Genomic DNA, 23,766 nt, shown 5'->3' with positions numbered 1-23,766 from the left:
GTGCTTTCTCTCTGCCTATTTGTAGTTTAGTGTTTATGGAGAATATCTTGTTATTTATTTTTGTTGTGAATTTCTTCATTGGTCTTGGTTTGCTACTTTATTCTCCAAACTTGATTATTTTGAGAAGTTTGAAACAGGTGGTGTTAGGGAAAATCAAAGTAAATTTAGAATTGTATGTATTCTAATTGTATAATTTGTGGAATTTATCAATCAAAGCTATGTATCTTGTAAGTGCAGATAGTTTAAAAAAGATTGGATAAATTAAAAGCTACAAAGAACATTTGAGAAATGCTAGTATATTTGTGAGAGGGAGCAAAAGAGCAGAAAAACATGGGAGTTTTGAGTGGTTGAAATGTCAAGACCAACCACTTTGTTCCACAGAATATCCTTTGTTGTTATTGTTGCCTGAATTGTCAGTATTAATCATATAGTAATTTTTGTATGACATTTAAAAATTTTTATTGATATGTTTGATTTCTTATAACATTTATTGTATAGCCTATTTCTTGCTGTTTTTGTGATGATACAAAAGAGAGGTTATACAGTTTACCACAGTTCTCCAGGATTCCTTTAGAACATTCTAAACCTGACTTTGAAAACCAGAGTAATTTATTTTTGTTATGTCAACAAAACCAACCATCGACCTCTATGGTACAAATAATTACTGTCACACTCCCTTAATGAAAAATTGTACAACTTGTTTTTGATTGGTACTTTAGAGGAATTAATACCCAGTTTTAAAGTAATAGAGAGGGCTGGGCATTTAGCTCAGTGGTTCCGCCGCCTGCCTCACAAGCACAAGGTCCCGAGTTCTATCCCCAGCACCAAAAAAACCCCCCAAAACAAAAAAGTAATAGAGAAAGAACAAATCCTTAACTGGTCATCTTCTTAGGATCCCACATTTCTAGTTTGACTTCGAAGACAGCTAGTATTCAGAAAAGCATTGCATGGGATTGAAAGTGTGCAGTGAAAAGATTAGGGGAAGTAAGGGTATAACAGAGAGGTCATCTTATTTTTTTTCCTTCCTATATTATTAGAATGTGATTTTTACTTCAGGAAAACTTCATTGAAGCACCTTTGCTTTTGCTAGAGGGGCAAATAATGTGGCACTTTTTCATCAAAGATTTTTTTCTATTTTTTTTTTTGGTACCGGGGATCAAACTCGGGTCCTTGCGCTTGCGAAGCAGGCGGCGGAACCACTGAGCTAAATCTCCGGCCCAGATTTTTTTCTATTAAGCTAGCATCTTCTTGCTTAATATATAGTTTTGCTCATTATCTTCCATGTAGAGAATAAATGAAGGGTATTAACAATAGATATATTCTATTTTGGGTAAGAAATTAAATGTCCACGTTTCATATAGCTAATGATAGATACATGCATAGTAATGGAGAGCAGACATGTTTAAAATTCAGAAAGTATATGTTAGCGATTAGGCTTTAGGTTTTTAATGTGTTACCGAGGGAGCTATGTTCAAGAAAATACAGTTGAATGGGAAGTGGACTTCTGAATAGATGGCTAGGACCCCATGTGCTATTTCACATTGATGGCTTTGGTAATACTGGAGCATGATAGGTGTGATTGTCAGGTAGTGCTTCTCTTATTTTGATAATTAATAAATTTGAAACAGTTCAAGAAAAAGCAATTGATTATAAGTCCTTGAAAATATTTTTTAAGCAAAATTATTCTAGCAAATCTATGAGCAATGGATTCAGAGGAAGACCTGAGGTAAGAAATATCTCGAATGCTATTGATGGAAATTAACATAAAAATTAGAGAAATTTGGACTGTGGTTTCAATTGTAAAAAAATATTGTGGAGAAAGTAATAAAATAATTTGATCACATGGAGAGATCAACAAAGATATTTTGAGTATTTTGAGTTTAGGGAATTAGTGAGGCAGGAACCCCAGCGCAATAAAGGATTTTTGAGGGGCCAATATAGTATGTTCTAGATGTCTAGCATTCTAAGGGAGTAAGTATAAGGGAGAAACACAGAAGACACAGGACCAGAACTGAGCCTGGAGACACACAGAAGTCAATAAAGGATAAAGAAGCATATAGCCAGAAGCCCTGAAACCCATGAAATGCAGATACCTTTATTGAAGTGGTAACAATGAGATTGAGATCCAGAGAGATAAACATCATTGGATTTTAAGAAACACTCATAATGACCCAAAGAAAATAGCATTTTAAGTAATTTCAGGAACTAGGAATTTTCTTGTTTGGTGATTGACTAATTCATCTTGTTTATGATGAGAATGCATGTGATTTTGATTAATGGATACTTCATGTATTGGGAGGAAGAAGAGCATTGGCTTCCTATATGGTCCATTATGATTTAGTTTTAGATCAAGTTATTTTAAGATAACACAAAGCAGTATGATGTTTCAAAGTTTTATCCTCTTTCTGCATTACTATTATCAATTTAGCAATCATTACAGCTCCAGAAAATACACATTTTATTCTTGACTCTTCGTATTCATTAAGCAAAAAGATTATTTGTTGGTGTTAATGTCTTAAATGTTGATTATTATCTATTGTTGATACTGTATCATAAAAGATATACAAATCTGTATTAATCAGGTTTTTAAACATTAAAAAATATAGTTTGTATTTGTTGTCTTATGTTGAAAATCACTTATAAAACCATTTGTTTTAGGAGCTTCAAATGGACCGACAAGCAAAAAAACATCTTCAAGAGGAGTTTGATGCATCTTTAGAGGAGAAAGATCAGTATATCAGTGTTCTCCAAACTCAGGTAATAGAGTAAAAATATGAAATTTTTGAATGAAGAAAAATAAAGGAGTTTTGGTGGGCTAAGGGGACCAGATTTTTAATGTATATTTATATGTGTGTGTGTAAAGTGAGGGAGAGGGTAATTTTAAAAACTGGTTTTCCTCTATTTTAAGGTTAATTTTTGGTTTATTATATCTTTTTACTATGATAGCATATAAAAATCAAGTGCATTGGGAATAAGCTTTTTATTTGATTTTCCTCCCACTATAGTAAAAACAATATTGTTTACTCTAGCCCCTTAATTTTTTGGGGGGGAGTACTGGGGATCAAACTTGGGACCCTGCGCTTGCCAGGCAGGTGGTGGAAGCACTGAGCTAATTCCTCAGCCCAAGCCCCTTAATGTTTTAAAGAAAGTACTTCTGCCATAGATTTTTTTTTTTTCTCTTCCTAAATGAAGTACTTTTCTCTAGGTTTCTCTCCTAAAACAACGGTTACGAAATGGCCCAATGAATGCTGAGGTACCAAAGTCATTCCCTCAGATGGAACCACAGGCTGAAGCCTTCACTAAAGAAGAGAACATAGAAGGTAGTGTAGAGCCAGTAGGTGAGCTTCATTTTGTCAAAAGTTTAACATGAAAACCCAGAAGAAAAGAGATTCTGGGATGTGAGCTGATAGAAATCGGCTAACGTAGGAATAATCTGCCTTTGATACTAACATTTCTACAAAGATGCAGAAGTATTTTTGTTTTGTTTTTGGTTCTTGTCTTACTTTCAGAAGAAAACAAGTAATTGTACATAGTACCACATTTTCATTAAGTCAAAATATATTATTACAATCTTTTGCTAGCTGTAGCTAGATATGATACAAACAGGGCAGCTTTTGCTCATTTTTATTATGCTAATTGTAATTATTCAGATATTTTAGTTTTGTTTTTTAACTGGGAAAGAATAAATAGCCAAATTTTATCTTAAAATTCACTTATTTCCCTCCCTATTTTTTTGTCTTTGAGGTACATATTCAGGAAAATTTTTACTTTTCATTTCCTAGACTTTTCTCTCAAAAAGACTTGTAATAAACTTTGATCTGGTCAAAGCCAAAGTAAATTGCTGAGCAACTAGCTATCTGAGCAACCTATTAGGGGTCCTGAACTGCTCTGGAATGTGAAAATTTCACTCAAATGTGGGGAGATGCAGAAAGCTGTACTTAGCAAAACTCTTTTTTAGGAAGAGGTTAGAAAGTGGTTAGGAAGAACACTTTATTAATCCTTTTCAGATGAAAGCTAAGACGAAGAGGATAATTCTGGGTTTTGTTTTGTTTTTTTGAGACAAGGTCTTGCTATGTAGTTTGGGCTGGCCTTGAGCTCACTATGTAGCCCAGGGTGGTCTCGAATTAGCGGTGATCCTCCTCCCTCTCCCTCCCAAGTGCTGGGATTACAGCTGTGCACCACTATGCCTGGCAAAGAGGGTAATTTTTAATAATAAAAAGTGATTATCAAACTCTTAAAGGATAAACGCAATTAATGTTAGTTAATTACTGTGCCATTCCAGGAATGGGTTGAACCACCAAAAAAAGGTGAACACGTTACTAAGCATTTTCAGCAAAATATCAAATAAGTATTAACTGAGAATAGAGGTTTGGAAGAGGATCACCTTATTTGTTACCTGAGTTGTCCCCTCTCTTCATATATAACCAAGTTTTTGTTTAATAAAACATTCCTGTAGCCAGGTATGGTGGGACATGCTTGTATCCCAGCACTTTTCAGGGCTAAGGCGGGAGTATTGCCTGGGCACTTTGGCAAGGCCCTGCCACAGAATAAAAAGTAAAAAATAGGCTGTGGATGGATCTCAGTGTGACGTCCCTGAATTCAACCCCCAATCACCCCCCCAATAAATAAACACACACTTGCATATGTGCATACACACACGTTCTCTCTCTCTCACTCCCCCCCCTTCCCTCCCTGAGAGCATGCTTAGCATGCACAAAGCTCTAAGTGCAATTCGTAGCATAAAAAAAGAAAATAGACTTCTGCCTACTAACAGACTGCTCTGCTTATGCTGCTTTATTGATAGTGGGAGATGGTGCTTCTGCTAAAACACTGGAAACACTTCAGCAAAGAATTAAGCGTCAAGAGAATCTACTTCAGCATTGCAAAGAAACAATTCAGTCACATGAGGAACAATATACACTATTAACCAGTGAAAAAGAAGCACTGCAAGAACAACTTGATGAAAGACTTCAAGAAGTAGAAAAGATGAAGGTAAAACAAAGCAAATGGGTTTTGTTCTATTTAATGCTACAAAGCTAGATCCACAGACTTTAGCGTACCCTGCACCACCTCCAAGAAAAGCCTTCTTTCATTCTCCATAGACAGATTGGAGAGAGTATCCTTGTTTGGGCATAAAATGCCCTGGGCTTTATAGTATTTACTTTACTTTTGAGACTTCCTATGTACTTTTCTTCCACTAGATTATAAGATGTGTCTGGGTTAGCTAAGATATTTAGAGTTCTTATATGAGGAGAATCTTCATTAGAAATGGAAATGAATTTTTAAAATTTTTTTAGGAGCTTCATATGGCTGAGAAGAGTAAACTCATCACTCAGTTACGTGATGCAAAGAACTTAATTGAACAGCTTGAACAAGATAAGGTAAAACAACAAACTTATGATACTAAAATTTGTCAGGGGGCTCCAGAATTCACTTTAGAAAGCAGTTGGAAGCATTCGTTCATATTCCCACTTTCCTAAATTATTGCTGCTGTTTCCAGGAAAAGTCTTTAAATTTCTAGATTTAACTACTAGCATTAGTTTTATATCGTGTGAAGCTTATTCTCTGTCTATAATTTCTTGATTTCAGTCAGCATTTCAATCTATAGATTTGAATAACTTTTGCCAAGGAAGTCTTTGTTTATAGTATATATCTACTTTTTAGAGAAAATTTAAATTATTTATAGTGAAAGCATTTTAAATGTGAGTGACTTCAGTGTATTCTTTCAAATATTATGGGGAATAGATTAATCTGTCAGAGAAGATGCCTAGAAAGTAAAGAAGTGACAATGTGTATATTAACATAAGCAAAAATTTCTACAAATGGATTTTAGAGTATGTATGGAGACTAGAGGATTGAGAAAAGGATGAGTCTTATCCTTGGCAATTTGGAGTTGGAATAGCAGTATTTTTTTTTTTTTTGGTACTGGGGATCGAACTCAGGACCTTGTGCTTGCAAGGCAGGCGATGGAACCACTAAGCTAAATCCCCGGCCCTGGAATGGCAGTATTGACCTGTCTTTCAACCTCAAGTTCTTGGGTCCTTTTTAAAACCAGCTCCTAGTTTGTTCCACACCATCTATCATTTTCCTTAATTCTGGCTTACACCTACAGTATTTTTTATATCTTTAAAACAAAGCACTCTTTTTATAAAAATATAGCCACATTATCATGATTACATCTAACAGCTTAATAATATTTTTTTATACAATTTGATACCTAGTTTCAGATTTCCCTGTTCATACATTTCTTTTTTTTTTGGTGCCAGGGATTGAACTCGGGTCCTTGCGCTTGCACAGCAGGCAGCAAAACCACTGAGCTAAATCCCCGGCCCCTATTAAGAGTCATAATACAAACAAATTTCTTTCATTGCAATTGATTAGTCTGACTCTTAAGACTTCTTTTAATCCATAGATTCAAGTGTCCCCTCTTTTTCTATTGTGATTTATTTATTTATTTATTTTGGTATTTTTTGGTACCTGGGGATTGAACTTGGGACCTTGCGCTTGCGAGGTAAGTGGCCGAACCACTGAGCTAAATCCCCAGCCCTGTGATTTGGTTTTTGAAGGCCTATGATTTTGTTTTGAAACTTTATTAACAATGCTTCCCTGACTTGGTTGTGATCTGTCTGTTAATATTAGCCATCTGGAAGAATCATACTGTAAAGCAGGGCTCAGCAAACTCTGTAGGTAAAGTAATAATCTTTATGATCATAAAATAGCTGTCACAAAGTCTGAACACATTTTCAAGAAATAATTTGAACTACATTTTTTTTTGTTAGTCCCAAATTATTGATTTATTATATGATTTGGTTATCTTTTTCCCTTTAGTGACCTTCATTCTAGTGTAGATTATCCATGGAGAGGGAGCAGAAGCAACTAGAAAATTGGAGAAATGGAGTGCCTTACTGACAGTAATAAGGAGTAGTGGTGGGACTACAGATAGTCACAGGAGGAAAGAGAAAAAACAGGCAGATCCATCCAGCAGTCTTGCTCCATCCACTGTGGCAGCAGGCACCATACCCTTTGAGCAATCTCTGGGATTATCTGCATGTTACAGGCTGGCTCAATGATTCTAGTTCATTATGATCCTGAGCCAAGTTCAGAAGGCTATATTTTGTTCATTGTAAACTGATTATTAAGATGTGGAAAATTACAGCACAGTGATAGAAAAGTTATAAATATTTCAACTAAAAATATGTTTTAATGCTTAAAGGGTTAAAGTTACTATTAAAATAATTTTTTCATTGAAAATACCCTGGTACCATGCCAGTTAACTAAGGTACAGAACAAAACATAGACTTTAGTTCATTAGACACTGAAATAATTCTTATGCTGTACTTAGTTAGAAATATTTTTATGCCTTTTGAATGAAGTTTAAGCTGTGCTATTGATGATGCAGTATTGTTATACAAACGCTTTAGAGTCTGCACTTCTGTTCAGGGAATGGTAATAGCAGAGACAAAACGTCAGATGCATGAAACATTGGAACTGAAAGAAGAAGAAATTGTTCAACTTCGTAGTCGAATCAAACAGATGACCACCCAGGGAGAGGAATTACGGGAACAGAAAGAAAAGTCTGAAAGAGCCGGTAAGAACTCAGGAGTTACTTGTTTTATGTTGAGGTCAAAAATCTTTTAAAGTGCTTTACCAATTTTCTAAAAATTAAATACTGATTGGGCCGGGGATTTAGCTCGGTGGCACCATGCCTGCCTTGCAAGCACAAGATCCTGAGTTCAATCCCTGGTACCAAAAAAAAAAAAATTAAATACTGATAAAAATGTTTAACTGTAGATACTTAAGACAACAAACTGTCTTTAGAGAAAGTAGGGGTCAGGAAACTGGCCTGTGGGTTAAAGCTAGCCCATGGTTGGGTGATATATAGCCCTCAGGCTGAAAGTGATTTTTATGTTTTTAAATGGTTCAAAAAAGAAAAAAAGTGATAGAGCCTGCAAGTTGCCTATAAAACAAAATATTAACATTTGGCCTTTTAAAGAATATTTACTGACTATTGTCTTAGAGTATCAAAACTCAAGATTAAAATCTAGGAACCTAAATAAGTCAGCTACCTTCTGGTTGCTCTAAGGTGAGAAGAAAGCATAAAGTGTAGTCCATTTCGAAAGGGATAACGAACAATTTAGTGTCATATGTAATATGTCATAGCATTATGTTTTGACACAATGCTAAGCTGTGAAGATTAGAGACCGGTATAATGCAGTGTAGTGAAATATTCAGTGAGGTACAATGTTGAGTAATGCTGAAAAAGGAGACATGTTAGAAAGAGGAGAGAGCAGAGTGAACAGATCATTCAGGTCAGGAAGCTTGTGAGTTTTGAGTTGGGCCTCAAATAATGGGTAGAGTGGCGCTAAACACAGAGGTAGGAACAGGAAACATTTTAGTTGCTACAAGACCATAAACAGGCACGGTGATCATGGAGGGTATGTAAATCAATTGGAAATCATTTTTGCTAAAGTGGGAAATGAAGTTGGGTTGTGAAAAAACTGTTAGAATCTTGAAAGGTGAGTAGCTGCATTTGGATTTTGTTATACAAAGCAACAGGAAACCAGTAACAGGAAAGCATAATGTAATAGAAGTTTTTTTTATGTAGAAAAAAAATGAAGTGGAAGTCAAACTTGGAAGCAGGCAGAAATCTAGATTTGAGGGACTTAGAGTTTTGGCTACTTTGATTAGGATGGTTTCTGAAAGATAGAAGCTGTAGAATTTGATGTTTGATCAGCTTGTAAGGGCATATGCCCCAAAGTTTTAAGCTCAGAGGGCTAGATGAATAGAGTGGAGTTAGAATAGGGAATCTAAACAGGGAAATTAAAGATTGGAATCAGATGATGAATTTGTTTAGGTACTTTGACTTGTAGGCATTTGAAATTAAGAAACTGAAACATCTTTTAGCAGTTATTAAGCTGGGGTTGATTTCTCCACATCTGCATGAAAAGCTGATTTCTCTTAAAAGTTCTACAGTAGTACTTAGAGTAGTGATAGTAGCAGCCACTGTAGTTGGCCCTTGCTGCTGCTGCTGCTGCTGTAGCCACTATTAATACTACTTAGCAAATCTTTGTTATCAGTGCTTTACTTGTATTTATTTAATTCTTATAATTCTATGAAATAGTACTAATGTTCTCATTTTACAAATAAGAAGACTTAAGAACACAGAAGTTATATAATTTGTCTACATTCATGCACAGTGTGTTATTATGTAGTTAGGATTTTAATCCAGGCATTGTGGTTCCAGAATCTTTGTTCTTTTACCACAAAGGCATTGAGCTTGGTGGAGACAAATAAATGAGAAAAAAGAAATCATCGCAAGGAATCATAGGAATTCTGAATATTTATTTGGGGGGGATATAAGAGGTGTTACAGGAAGTAGAGAAGGTAGGGTGAAGACTTTGAAAGGGTCTTTGAATTTGGTGAGGATTTGATTCCCAGGGTACAGTTTTGAGAAATGATTTTAGAAACCAGATTGTAAGGTGTTAAGGAGGGAAATAGGTCTGGATGAGAGAGAAATAGTTGGTTGACATCATCTGTGTTGATAAATTTTTCTCTATCTCATTGCAGTTGTTTTATGGATGAAGTGGTTAGGGACTTTATAAAAGTTTCTCCTAAACCTAAGGAAATTTCCCTTCAGAAAAAGTTAATGGACAGCATCTTTCAGAATATAATCTCTGAAGACTTTCTTGAAGCAGTTCAAGAGTTGTGAAACACTTTTAAATAGGTTTGTTTAGTGTGAATAGAAAATCTAGTCTCAGCTTCTCATATCATGCTTTCTTATTTTTAGGGGGGCTTTTTGTTGAGTCTTGTAGTTGACCAAGAGAAAATAATATTGGCCAGGGAATTAAATTTTCTTTTAAAATTGGATATGCTTTTTTTTTGGTACTGGGGATCGAACTCAGGACCTTGTGCTTGTGAGGCAGGCGCCGGAACCACTGAGCTAAATCCCTGGCCACCTGCACATATTTTGTGATGAAGTAGAAACTGTTTGAATAAATATCAAGTTGAAAGGGTAAATGATGAAAAGGTAGGTAAAATATACATTGAATTCACAGTGTGGATGAAATTTACCCAGATAACACTTTCAGTGAAATCTTTAGTAATACAACTTTCTTTCATTTGCTTTTTTAGTTTGTAATTTTTAAATTTTTTTTTTAAGAGTAGGAAAACTTTATTGGGAGAAAGAAAGCTTCTCCCATTTGCTTTTTTAAAACACAGATTTATTTTGTCTTTAAATGTAATTTTTCTGAAACTATGTGCATGCGCACACACACACATACACACAGACATATTTTGGTGCTGAAGATTGAACATAGGCCTTCACCTATGAGGCCTCACATATGTATTATACCACTAAGCTTCATCCCCCTGTCCTAAAGCTATTTTTTGTGGTGGTTTTTTTGTTTGTTTGTTTTGGTACCAGGGATTGAACTCAGGACCTTGCACTTGTGAGGCAGGCAGCGGCACCACTAAGCTAAATCCCCAGCCCCCTAAAGCTATTTTTATAAATACTCGATAGCCTTAATTTGAGAAACTTTTCTGTTAATCGTACTGTCAAAAGATTAAAAGAATTAGGTTTTAGATTGTTTAACAGATACATTTACTTTAGAAAGCCTTTAACAGTTATAGATGGTTTGATAGTTTAAGAAATTATATTTATAGTCATAATTATCAAACACTATGATAGAAAGTTGTAACAAACTGGCTCCATATTAAAGATAATGCATTTTAGATCTGTAATGAAAACTGGTTCTGCATATCAACTTCTAATGGTCTTAGTCTAACAGATTGTTCACACAGAAAGGTTATTAGTTCAAATATAAAGTATATATACCAATTAAAAGGAAAATTCTGATTAAGTGCTAAATAAAAGAAAAAGTCAATGTAAAGGAAGTAGACTCTAAATAACTTCTGAACATCATCTGACTTTTGGAGAATTCAGTTGAATAAGAAGTTAAATATTTGTCTTCTTTTTCAGAGTAAAATCTCTTTAGGGATTTAAAATTTAAAGGCTAAACACACAAGAGATAGCCACATAAAGGAAACAACTTTACAGTTTGCTGTTCTTAGGATTTTAGAAGTAGATATATCTATGTGAAACTATTACCTGAGAAAATAAACTCTCTTAATCCATTTTCAACATTAGGAAATTGAATTCTGATATTGTTTGTAATTCTGGACATGTGACTCTATAGACAAATAATTTCTTTGACTCATTATTATGAAGGTCAAAATTGGGTAAAGAACATTCTCCACTACTTTTCTTGAGAAACAATCTATTGTAGTGCTTCTTCTATTTTTTGAGACAAACTATGATGCCTGCATATGCTGGAGGACAAATATGGATGTGTCTTAATTTAGAAAGAATAATTCTGTCATAAAATAGTAAAATGTGAATATTGTAATTATACCAACATCAAGATGGTGTATCAACCTCTAGTACTTTAATGGTTTCCTTTCCGGTGAAACCATGTATAAGTCTCCTCTCTAGTGTTCAAGTGTTTTTGAAAGATGATCCTGTAGCAGTCTTGGTAAAATTATTTATTTTACTAGATAAAGAAAATTAAAAAATATATTTGTTATAAGCACTTTACTACAACTGTTGATTTTATTTCTTTCTAGGTGTTTCTTAAGAATAGGTGATGATCATATCTTCCAATAATGAAACTTTAAATTTAGAAAAGTCTGATGATTCAGATTCATAAATGCTTTATTTTAGATGCTAGAAAATATTTCTAATTGTGTGGAAAATTATATCCTCAGTGCAACACCAATATAGATTATAATGTTACCAGTGTTACACTGTGTCTTGGCTAGTGTGTGTGTGTGTGTGTGTGTGTGTGTGTGTGTGTGTGTGTTTAAGCAAGGTAGGAGATAGGGGTACCCAGGTAGCTATTAGTGCAGTATATTGCCAAAAGATTGAAAAAAAGGGAAAATGAAAGTAATTACTCTTGTTTCGATATACTTGCATTTAGTGTTTTATTCAGTCAGTATTTTTATGCTGTTGTAATAATATTGTACATATAATTTTGTATGTTCTTTATACCACCATCAACATTATATTGGGAATACTTGTACATGTTGCTAAAGTACTAACGTTTTAATGGCTGTGTCATATTGCATGCACATTATTTACTTGGTAACCATTTCTCTATTGATAATAGAGCATTTTGTATTTTTACTTTTATGAATATGAATAGTAGGTAAATTAGTTTATTCCATATCTTTGAATTCTTTCTCATGATAAATTCTTTAAAAAATTTTTTTCTTAGAATTTTTTTGGGGAGTGTAGTACCAGGGAATGAACCCAGGGCTTTCACACTGAGCTACATACCTCCCTCTCTCCCTCTCTCCCTTATCTCCTTTCCTCCTTTTCTCTTTCTCCCATCCATCCATCCATCTTCACTCCCTCCCTCCCTTCCTACCTTTCTTTTTTCCTTCCTTCCTTCCTTCCTTCCTTCCTTCCTTCCTTCCTTCCGAGACAAGGTCTCACTAAGTTGTCCAGCATTATAGGCATATGTCATCATGCTCAGCTCAGGAAAAATTCTTCCCTGTAAACAGACTTTTAGGTATTTTTGTTTGTTTGTTTCCTTTGTTAGTTATAGCCATTACCCCAAAAAAGAACCCGTACTGCAGTATTAAGGCCCTCTCCATTAAAAATGTTCTTGCCTGCAGTCATGCAGAATGATTCTGCATATTCCATGTAGAAATATTTTGCTTGGATTAGGAAAGTTTCCAGAGTACACTAACTTTCATAAGCACTGTTTTCCTTTCACATATCCTGTCTTTGCTGAAGTTACGTGTTTTATATGATTGGCTGCATTTAAAAACTTGGATTAACTCATAGCATTCTTTGTTTTTTTATTGTCATGTTGTGTTTGTGCGGGAAATAAGCTTTTTATTTCTTTGTATACTATAAGCCTGATATAACAAAGACATCCAGTAGAACATATTTATTTGATATTTGAAGGATCTTTAAAATAGTTTGTGTTTAATGTGTGACATTTATGCATTTTATATGACAAACCACAATCACATGTGTACTTAAATGCTTTGTTACTTGCTGTTAATTTATATAAGTTTTCTTGGAGTTTTAAGTCTCACAAAACATCTTATTTTTGTGCATCCACACATGCCAATAAGTGAATCATGGTGCCTTTCCCAAGCCTTGTATGAACAGGACTGGGGTAAGGGCCTTTCCCCCCCCTTATCATGGTACTTAGAAAAAGCTTTAAAAGAAAATTCCATGTTTCTCAGGCAAAAAAAAAAAAAGTATGAATTGAAGTAAATTTTAAGTATGCCACATTAGATAAGTAATATGTAGATATTTCAGCACTAGATGAGTATCTTAGAAAAAATTATTTTAAGTGGATTTTAAATTGCCCTTATTTATGTTCCTGATAGTGTCACCTTTATGGAAAGCATCAGCAACTAGAAGAATATATTTCTTTGGTGTGGGATTATACCTCCAATTTAATTAGCTTTACCTCAGTGTTTTCCAAGATTAGTCTCATGTTTTAAAAGTATTTCAAAAAGGAATATATGAGAATTTAGATACATTTGCAAAGTTTTGAAGGTCAAAGCATAGTTAATTAATAGAATGAACCTTGTTATGTAGTTTGGAAAATGGCTTGAAAAGATTTCCATTGCAAATATGGTATTTATTAGCTCTCTGAAACGCCCTATTTATATGTATGCCTTGCACCATCTGATTTATGCCACTAGGTGGCAGTATTTTATTTTATTTTATTTTGGTGCCGTGGATTGAACTCAGGACCTTGTGTTTGCGAGGTAGGCGGCCGAACCACTGAGCTAAATCCCCAGCCCTAGTATTTTATTTTTATGTAAGCTGTAGACACACAGGTTTCAAGCTTTTTCATCTTTGGAACCTCTTTACATTCTTAAAGTTTATTGGCAGTTTCAAACAGCTATATTTATGTGGGTTCTAATATTGCTACTTATTGTAGTAGTAATTAAAACTAAAAATATAAATATGTTGGATCCATTTAAAAAGTAACATTATAAACCTATTACATGTTAGCATAAATACTTATATGAAATTACACCTAGGGCCAGGGATTTAGCTCCAGTGGTACTGCATCTGCCTGGCAAGTGCAACATCCTGAGTTTGATTCCTGGTACCAAAACAAACAACAACAACAACAACAACAAAATATATATATATGCATTTTCTAAAAGTCTGTTGGGAAGAATAGCCTTGTTTTATAATTTTGTTTGTCACATTGTTTGGTGTAAAACAAGATAGCTGAGTTGGTTTTTTTGGGTACTGGGGATCAAACTCGGGACCTTGTGCTCAAGGCAGGCAGCGGAACCACTGAGCTAAATCCCTGGCCTCTGAGTTTTAATGCTGTTTCTGCAATCTGTCATCACATGTTATTTTGGTTGAAAAATGTGAAAAAAACCTCTACCTAGATACATATTTGGAAAAGGGAGGCCCTCACAGATCCTCTGAAAGAGTCCTAGGATCCCCAGGGTCTTTAGAGCACACATTGATAATTGCCACTCTAGATTTTTGAATTTATACACAAAGGTAGTTTGGTGATTGGATGAGAATTCTAATAAGCAAAACTTTTTTTGTTGCTTTTTCTGTTAATTTGCACCTTATTCATTTTATAGTACTACCTGTATTTTAAAATCTAATGCCACATGCATTTTCATAACTGCCTTTTTAAAGGATGACCGTAGCCAGGATAAAGACATAAGCATTGGTTTAGTTATTTCTTAATTTTTGTGTCATTAGCCAGTTTCTTAGGATTAGCAGTTAATTTGGAGTTTTGTAGTCTTTCCTCATTCTGCATCTTTGTTTATTCCCTGCAATGAATGAGAGTAGAAGTGGGTTCTGTTAGCCTTATTGTTGGAAAGTTCTCTAGGACAGAGCCGCAAAACAGTAATGCTATATGAAGCATCAGAATTCTGGCATTTGTTATTACGATTGATCAGGGTGCATAGGTTGAGGAAAGAAAAGGTGGTGGTATGGCAAAAACAGTGCTATATTCTTAGCTTTGTCTAACAATACTTTTACCCCCACCCCCTTTACTAGTTTAGTTTTCTTTTTTGGAAATACTTTCTGTGTGTCATCCAATACTCAGCATATTAATTGGCAAGTGGTAAACATCCAGTAAATATTTGATAAATGAATAGTTGGATTATTGAGCTGTAGATCGTCAGCCTTTCTCATTTAACTCTTTAAGCATTGTCCATTTTTATAATTGCTGTGAATGTGAGCAAACCTCATTTTAAGTGGAAAGTAAGAAGCTAAGCAATAAAAGTCTTGCCCTGTACTTTACTGAACTGACAGGACTGTATCTAAGGTTAGTCAAACTTTTGCCTACAAGTATTTTCAAGGTTTTTGTTTTTTTTTTAATAAAAATTGCCTGAGATACATTGAATTTTGCTTTGGAAGAACACAATGTGTTCTTGCAACATTCTGCGGCAGTTTGTGCTTAGCTTTTCTGTCTAGTGTGAATCCCGACTGGTTTTCCTGCACCCTCTTGCATGTTGGCAGACTTGTCAGTTGTGGTTGATGGCATGCTTTCTTTCTCCCTATTCATTTACCTTCTGTTGATAATTGAAAGATAATTCTGCGGCTATTCAGAACTTACTTCTTTAGTACTTATAATTACAGCATACTCTCACTTTGGAACAAGTAGGGGATTCGCTTTTAGAATATTACAGGTGTGGATACCACTTTGTTTTGTTAATGATTACAGAGTCAGAGATTAGATGCTTCTAGTTACTTAAGTAGACTCTCTCACTGTGTTCTCAGATATCAAAATGAGAGTCACTGTTGGAGGCCTTCCTTCCTATGAAGGAGTAGCTTGTTTTGTGATAGTATGGAATCCATAATGGGTTTGAAATAATCTTTTATATATGTGATTCTATGTAATGTGCTTTAATGCTTTTTTATTTCACATTTCCTTAAAGCAGAATGGAGGTAGAAAACAGTGAGTTTTGGTTTCTGTCAGAGGTATAATGTGCTACATTTTGTTGACAGAAACAACTAGTAATCAACTGATTCTTCTGGCTTAGTAAGAAATACTATTACTCAGCTGAGCTTATCATTATCAGCATTCTTAGTGTTTTTAAAATACTGCAAGGACTATTTCTTAAATACAGCTTTAAAGTTCAATTATCAAGGTGTGAAAGCATTAGACAAGAAGAAAGGAATAAGAGTAGGGGAAGGAGGGTGTTAAGGGAATGGGGGAATAGATAGATCAAAATACATTATGTACATGTATGAAAATACCACTTTGAAACATAGTATTGTAAAATTAATAGGCACTAAAAAATATTTTTAAAAAGTTCTCCCGTCAGGCTTCTATATTTAAGTTAATTTATCATCTGAGGGCAAATTTGGATGCTCCAGTTACCACATTTGAATGAGGATATTGAATTCAAAGATTTCTTTCAAGGTGTGAAATTGTCTTTTTTTGACATAGTAGAGAATTAAATTTAGATGAAAAGTGCTATGGAGCCAAACTTATCCTCTTTTAATCATTATATGGTGGATAATCAGGTGACTTAGGAAAACTAAAACTAGAATATAATATTAGGATATTAGAAGATATACTAAGTGTGCTTAGCAAACTTAACTATTGGAAGGTTATATTTAAGTAGGAACTTAAGAGTATGAACTTTTTGTTTGAAAGATGAGAAAATTATAATTAGTTTTATGCTGTGCTGGATTCTAGAATTTAAAAAATAAAAACACAATTTACCTGGTATTGACTATATAAAGTTTTGTTTCATTTTGTTTAATTGACCAAAGTTTTTCATTTAAACTCCAGAAGAGTTGTCATAACAATCTTCAGGTTCTCAGAGCCTGATTTAAGATATTTTTATGCACTTCAGAGATTAAGATTACTTCCTAAATAATAGTAATAGAAAAGTGCTAAAGATACCTAAGCATTAAAAAATATTGTTACTCCTTTTTTATATTTAAATATTCACCCCAAACTAAGCAATAAGCACTCTATTACAGAATCTCCCATAATCCAGTCATTTTATTTTATCATTTTTAATTGAGGAAGTTAATTTCATGGTAGTACACATGATTGGTTATTTCTGTGTGCTTGATACTAGAATTCATAGTAAAAGAATAGTTAGCTAGTGCTCACTTTGGCAGCACATATACTGAAATTGGAATGATACAGAGAAGATTAGCATAGCTCCTGCCCAAGGATAACACCCCAATTCATGAAGCATTCCATATTTTAAATAAATCAAACACACAAGCTTAAATATATCCTGATTTGTCTTCTATAAGAAACCTAAAATTAAATAAAAAACAAAATAAAAGATAATAGGAAGTAGGAAGATAGATCTTTTGCAAAAGGAAATGAAAGCAAGAGATGGAGGCAGAAGGGTAGGAGAGGAGAGGACGAGGGTGCAAAAATACTAACAGCACGTATTAAAATGTGATGGGTAAAGGGACAGACTCCCCACGAAGAATGAAATCATTATGTATTACAAATGTAAACCAATACAAATTAAAGTTAAGAAATAAAACTATAAAAAGAATAGCTAGTTAAAAACCAGTGTTTTTTAAAAACATTTAATTTTTCAACATACTCATATCTAAGGATTATCATCTTGGTGATTGTAGGCAAATTATGGTAAATTTAGATTAAGAATCTTGAAAAATGACTTCAGCTAATTAATACTCTTAAAATTTATACCGTATTTAAGCATCAGTTTTATACCTTAAGTATATAAAATTAATGAATTGGATAGATTTATTTTTATATCAAAGATTTATGGTTGCCATATAAATTATTTTTTATACTGTTGAGCGCTAAATTGTGTTTCCCAGTTGTTATCAGGGTTCAACCTTCTTCTTCCCTTTTCTGTATCTAATTGAATTTACCATTAAGAAAATGCTGCAGAGGGCCGGGGATTTAGCTCAGTGGTTTTGCCGCCAGTTGCGCAAGCACAAGGACCAGAGTTCGATCCCCGGTACCAAAAAAAAAAAAAAAAAGAAAATGCTGTAGAATAGGTGTTTGTCTTTAGGTATGCAGTTACTGTGCCCATACTTCTGTGTCTTAAAACCAAGCTATGGTTAATAAAATTCTTTTTCTGTTTTTGGGGGTTCCCATACTTCTCAGACAACTAAGTCTAAGGTTGAGGTTCTCATACTTCTTAGACAACTAGGTCAGTGAACTGGCTTTCTTGAACATGATTCTTGATGGGATTGAAACCTTTCTTGAGCATCAACGTGTTTATAATCTATTTCTGTGTAATGGGAAGTTTTCTACTCTGTCACAACTAAAGGAAATAGTCTAGTATGACAATAGCAATAGATTTTTACAGGATATCATTATGCTAATAATGTGTGTATATGCATTATATATAACATACACACAGATTTGTGTGTATACACACATGCATGCATACATTAAACATATATAAACATCAATGTATGCATTTTGGTGCCAAATTACCGAGCTGTTACAGGCTTCCTATCTGGTTTTGTTGGATGTTGTATGGCCTTTTTAAAGACCTGACTACTCCAGCTAAGGTGATTATTTTTGCTGGGCCTGAATTTCTACTTATTTCACCCAAGAACTCCCTGCTAATAGTGCTTTTCTATATATTGTTGAATCAGGTAGTTTTCTTTATAGACAACTGAAAGCAGCTCTAGCTTTAAGCTTATACAAGTAGTAGGTTTCAGTTCAAAAGTACAGTACATTTTTGGGAAGCTGAGGTGGGAGGATGGAAAAGCCAGTCTGAGAAGCATAGACCCCTTTCTGGAATGAGATTGGGGGGAAAAAAACAAAAAAAACAACAAAACAACAAAAAACTAAAAACAACAAAAAACCCAAAAATCTAAAAACAAAAAAACAACAAAACAACAGTATATTATTTAAATATGTGATTCAGTCAGTAAATGCTTAAAAAAAGAAAACCTCCTGCTTTTTTATTATGTTTGAGAAGATTTTTAAAAGAATTGAAAGAATAGCTTTTCCATTCTTAAATATATCCCAGTGAGTATACAACAATATTGCATAGTTATTGATGATAAATTAAGAACTATGTAGCAAACAAACAGTTGAAATTATATAGTACAGAAGTAGGAACATGTCTTTCATCCATAAGGACACTGGTGGAGAAGGTTAGGAATCTTTAAACTTTTTTTTTTATTGGGGGGTACTGGGGATTGAACTCAGGACCTTGCGCTTATGAGGGAGGCAGTGGAACCACTGAGCTAAATTCCCGGCCCCAGGAATCTTTAATAATACAGTATCGTTTTAGACTTCTGCTCTTAGACTCATATAAGCAGTCTTAATATTTTAATCCAGAATGCAACAAAAATACGGGTTTCAGTGACTGAACAATTCTTGCGTCTTTATTGAACACCTCAGAAGTATCTATTGGCTTAGAACAATTAGGTGTTTTTTTTACCAGTCCTGCTACAGCTGCTCTTAGTTCCCATAAGTTGAATGTAAAACACTTTAGCTCAGTGATAATATTTCTTGAGATACTTGTTTTCTATTGTTTTCATTATAGCTTTTGAGGAACTTGAAAAGGCCTTGAGCACAGCTCAAAAAACAGAAGAGGCACGGAGAAAAATGAAGGAAGAAATGGATGAACAAATAAAAGCTATTGCAAAAGCAAGTGAGCAGGAACGCATCAGTCTTCAAGAGGAATTAAGTCGGGTGAAACAGGAGGTTGTTGACATAATGAAAGTAAGAATAACTCTGGGCTGAAATAAGCTACAATAATTTTGAAACTTAAGTTTGTGTTTTTGCTGTAGTCTTTGTAGGGAAGAGTTGATTTGTATTTTAGATTTTCATCACGTTATGATGGTCTGGATATAGTAAAAAAAACTTTGATAGAGAAATTAATATTTAGGTGATTTTCTGGATCCTTTTAAGCTTTGCTTTCTCTGCATTGGGCCATGTTATGTTCTTTAGCTGCTTCAGTAGAATATCCTCCACAGGACATGGCCAAAAAAGTACTCCCCTAGTGTGTGTGTAAGTGGCTGAGAAAATTATTTGGATAAAAGCACCTTAGAGTCCATGAGTAAATTTACAATGTAAATAAAGTGCTTCTGTGAATCATGAAGAAAATGACAAATAGCACCACTTTCTCCCCAAAATCAAGGATTTGGTCAGGTATTTAAAGAGGAAAAAGACAAAGCCCTTTTAAACACAAAAATGTTTATTATACAGATAAGAATTATGCATATTAGAACTACAGTGATTATCTTTTTACTTATAAACTTGGAAAGATTAAAAAGTAAGATAACATCTTTTGGGAAGGTGGGATTTCTAATTCATTGAGAGTGAATTGTCCTCTGTAAAGTTTGTAGCAGCCAGGCAATAATAATACATGTAATTTTTGGCCTGAGTAATATTCCACTTTGAAGAATCTATCCTGAGGATTTTCACATATGAGGCCGGGAGTGTAGCTCAGTGATAGAGCACTTGCCTCACATGTACAAGAAAAAAATCCCTAGCACTGCAAGAAAAAAAAAATGAAAAGAAAGAAATATATGTATGAGCAAATATCTATAAGAATAGTCACTATTTGCAATAACAATAACTAAACCTCTTAACATCTATCAGTAGGAGACTGATTATATCATGGGAAATTAGTACAATGACATACTAAGTAGCCTTTTTTTTTTTTTGTATGGGGGATCGACTAGCCTTAGTCTGTTGGTGGTTGACTTTATGTTTTATTCTGTTTTTGCTTTTTTCACTTTTTTCTTTTTTAATACTGGAGGAGATTTTCTTTTTCTGGCAGTTGAATTCACTTTTCTTTAATGGCTATCTAGATATTTTTCCCCCCAGTACTGGGTATTGTACCCAGGGCTTTTTCACTGAGCACATCCCCAGCCCTTTATGTTTTATATTGAGACAAATTCTAAGTTACTAATATGCCATATTATCTTTATTAAATACTAAATTAGTAAGGTATTAAATGTGAGTTTTTTTGGATTCTCCGTGGTACTCCATTACCTTGTCTAACCACTACTGTCTATTGTACTACTGTATTTATTCTAGTTTTATAATATGTTCTGTTATTTGGTAGCCTCCTCTTACTACTCACTTTTTGGAAGAATATTGGCTAATCTTGTATGTTTTGTCTAGTAACTTCTTCCCTCATTCTTTTTTTTTTATTTAGTTTATTGATACATTTTAGGTATACAATACAGTTATATTCATCATTGGGATCTTGTACCTTTACATGATGTATCTTGGTTCGTATTTTTTCCCCATTCTCCTGCCCTCCCTTCACCCTCTCCACCCTTCCCAATTTACAAAGACTTTGTTTCCATGTTTTTCCTTTTCTCATATTTTTTCTTTTCCCTTCTTTCCTTTCCCCTTCCCCTCCCACTTCCGCTATTCCTTTAAACATTTTTGTCCTATTTCACAATATCAATTATACATTTCGATTCTTATTTACACTTTGTTTTTCACACCAAAGAAACTATTTGGTATTTACACACGTGTGTCCTATTTATTTCACTTAAGAGGATGGCCTCAATATGCATCCATTTAGCTATAAATGTCTTCAGTTTCTATTTCTTTATGGGTGAGTAGTACTCCATTTTATAAAAAAACCCCACATCTTCTTTATCCAGTTTCCAGTTGATGGGCAGTTGGGCTGTTTCCAAGTTTTAGCTGTTACAAACTGTGCCGCTATAAACATGGGTGCACATATATCACTGTGGTATGATTCTTTTAATTCTTTTGGGAAGATACTCAGCAGAGGAATACCTGGGTCAAATGGGACTTCTAATCCTAGTTGTTTGAGGTAGCTTCATATTGATTTCCACAGTGGTTGCACCAGTCTGCACTCTCACCAACAATGGAGAAGGGTTCCTTTCTCCCCACAGCCCCGCCAGCATTTGTTATTGGTTGATTTCATGATAGCAGCCATTCTTTCTGGGGTGAGGTGGAATCTCAATATTGTTTTCATCTGCATCTCTTGAATGACCAGTGATGTTGGACATTTTTTCATATATTTATTTGCTGTTTCTACTTCTTTGAGAAATTTCTGCTCATTTCAGATGCCCATTTTTGAATTGGGTCTTTAAATTTGGGGGGTCTGATTTTTTTTAGTTCTTTATATATTCTAGATAGACCTTTTTCTGTGGAACAGCTGGTAAAATTTTTTTCCAACATTGTAGGCTGTCTCTTAGCTCTGGTGGTGGTTTCTCTTGCAGTGCAGAAGCTTTTTTTTTTTTTAAATTCTTAAGTTCTTTTATTGGTACATTTTAGGTATACAGTGCGTTTACATTTATCATTGGGTGTTTGTACCTGTATGTGATATATCTCGATTCTTATTTTTTCCCCATTACCTTTGTGCCCTTCACCCCCTCCACCCTTCCCTATTTACATAGACATCATTTCCAGTTTTTTTTCTTTTCTCATAATTTTTCCTTTCCTTTCTTTCCTTTCCCCTTCCCCTCCCTTCACCCCTACCTCTTTGGACCTTTTCTCCTATTTCAAATTATCAATTATTCATTTGAATCATTTTAACCCTTATTTACACTTTCAATTTCTCACACTAGAGAAACTTCAGTATTTACACATGTGTATCCTATTTATTTCACTTAAGAGTATGGCCTCAATATGCATCCATTTAGCTATAAATGACTCTAGTTTCTTATTCTTTATGGCTGAGTAGTACTCTATTTTATAGAAAAAACCACATCTCCTTTATCCAGTTTCCAGTTGAGGGGCACTTGGGTTGCTTCTAAGCTTTCGCTATTACAAACTGTGCCACTAAAAACATGGGTGGACATATATCTCTGTGGTGTGATTCTTTTAATTCTTTTGGGAAGATACTCAGCACGGGACTAGCTGGGTCAAATGGGACCTCTAGTCCTATTTCTTTGAGGTATCTCCATACTGATTTCCACAGTGGTTGCACCAGCCTGCACTCCCACCAACAATGGAGAAGGGTTCCTTTCTCCCCACACCCCTGCCAGCATTTGTTACTGGTTGATTTCTTTTTTTTTCTGTGATACTAAAACAACTTTATTTTGCATAACAAGTTTATTTTTTTAAAGGGATATAGACAAAACAAAGTAAACATTTAAACAGATTTTAACTTCTGCCCTAAAATTGTTCCATTAAGTGTCAGTCTCTAAACATTTTTAGTTCAGTAATCATCATCTTCATCAGAGTCCATTACTTTTCTTCTGTTGAATTTAACTGCTGTTTTCTTTTCTGTTTGTTGGCTTACTTTTTCAAGGATTTCTATTAAACCTTGTTCTGAGACCTTCCTACTTAGCTGTCCATACTTTGTCATCTGTATAAGGTAATTCTCTACTGCTTTCGTTTTTTTCAGGCTTTACAAGTGCTAAGTTACTTAACCTGGCCTGGGCCGATTGATCCAGAACTTGCGCTGAGATACTGTTTCTCATTTCTGCTTCCCTGTGCTTTGCTTCCTGTTGTGCTGCATCATTAGGATCCCTGTGTTTCGCCTGCAGCTCGGCCAGCCTCTGCTTCCTCAGCGTCTCCAGCTCCTCATCCGCCATGGTGCGACCATCGTGGAGTAGCAGCAGTAGCCACTGTCCGGCCCACCCGGAACACTCTCCATTGGTTGATTTCTTGATAGCAGCCATTCTTTCTGGGATGAGGTGCAATCTCAGTGTTGTTTTCATCTGCATCTCTCGAATGACCAGTGATGTTGAATATTTTTTCATATCTTTATTTGCTATTTCTACTTCTTTGTCTGAGAAATGCCTGTTCATGTCAGATGCTCATTTTTGAATTGGGTCTTTGAATT

General features: G+C 34.5%; 1 protein-coding gene, 1 non-coding gene and 1 pseudogene across 14 annotated transcripts in view; 2 read left to right on the top strand and 1 right to left on the bottom strand.

Annotated features, from left to right (window-relative positions):
- Golga4 (golgin A4) overlaps nucleotides 1–23,766 on the top strand; it is a 126,009-nt gene that overhangs the window by 47,517 nt on the left and 54,726 nt on the right. For 8 of the 13 annotated variants that reach the window (XR_015439512.1, XM_087182077.1, XM_087182075.1 and 5 more), the window contains 6 exons: nucleotides 2,659–2,757; nucleotides 3,206–3,338; nucleotides 4,805–4,992; nucleotides 5,298–5,381; nucleotides 7,441–7,588; nucleotides 19,528–19,706. Coding sequence is in view for 12 of the 13 variants with exons in the window: in XM_087182077.1 (XP_087038203.1) it covers nucleotides 2,659–2,757; nucleotides 3,206–3,338; nucleotides 4,805–4,992; nucleotides 5,298–5,381; nucleotides 7,441–7,588; nucleotides 19,528–19,706 (831 nt within the window). In the remaining variant the exon portion in view is untranslated. The remainder of the gene's footprint in view (nucleotides 1–2,658; nucleotides 2,758–3,205; nucleotides 3,339–4,804; nucleotides 4,993–5,297; nucleotides 5,382–7,440; nucleotides 7,589–19,527; nucleotides 19,707–23,766) is intronic. The other 5 variants (XM_087182078.1, XM_087182076.1, XM_087182074.1 and 2 more) reach the window with 1 other exon arrangement.
- Nucleotides 17,131–17,237, top strand: LOC147826384 (U6 spliceosomal RNA). The gene has a single exon (XR_015439641.1). It is a non-coding gene; the product is annotated as a U6 spliceosomal RNA (small nuclear RNA).
- Nucleotides 22,623–23,569, bottom strand: LOC147826383 (programmed cell death protein 5 pseudogene; annotated as a pseudogene).

The sequence above is a fragment of the Heterocephalus glaber genome, unplaced genomic scaffold (genome assembly GCF_053883595.1).
Source record: "Heterocephalus glaber isolate CG9 unplaced genomic scaffold, H.glaber_assembly_v1.0 deba00001472, whole genome shotgun sequence".
NCBI classification, from domain to species: Eukaryota; Metazoa; Chordata; class Mammalia; order Rodentia; family Bathyergidae; genus Heterocephalus; species Heterocephalus glaber.
This window is presented reverse-complemented; position numbering and strand designations above follow the sequence as displayed.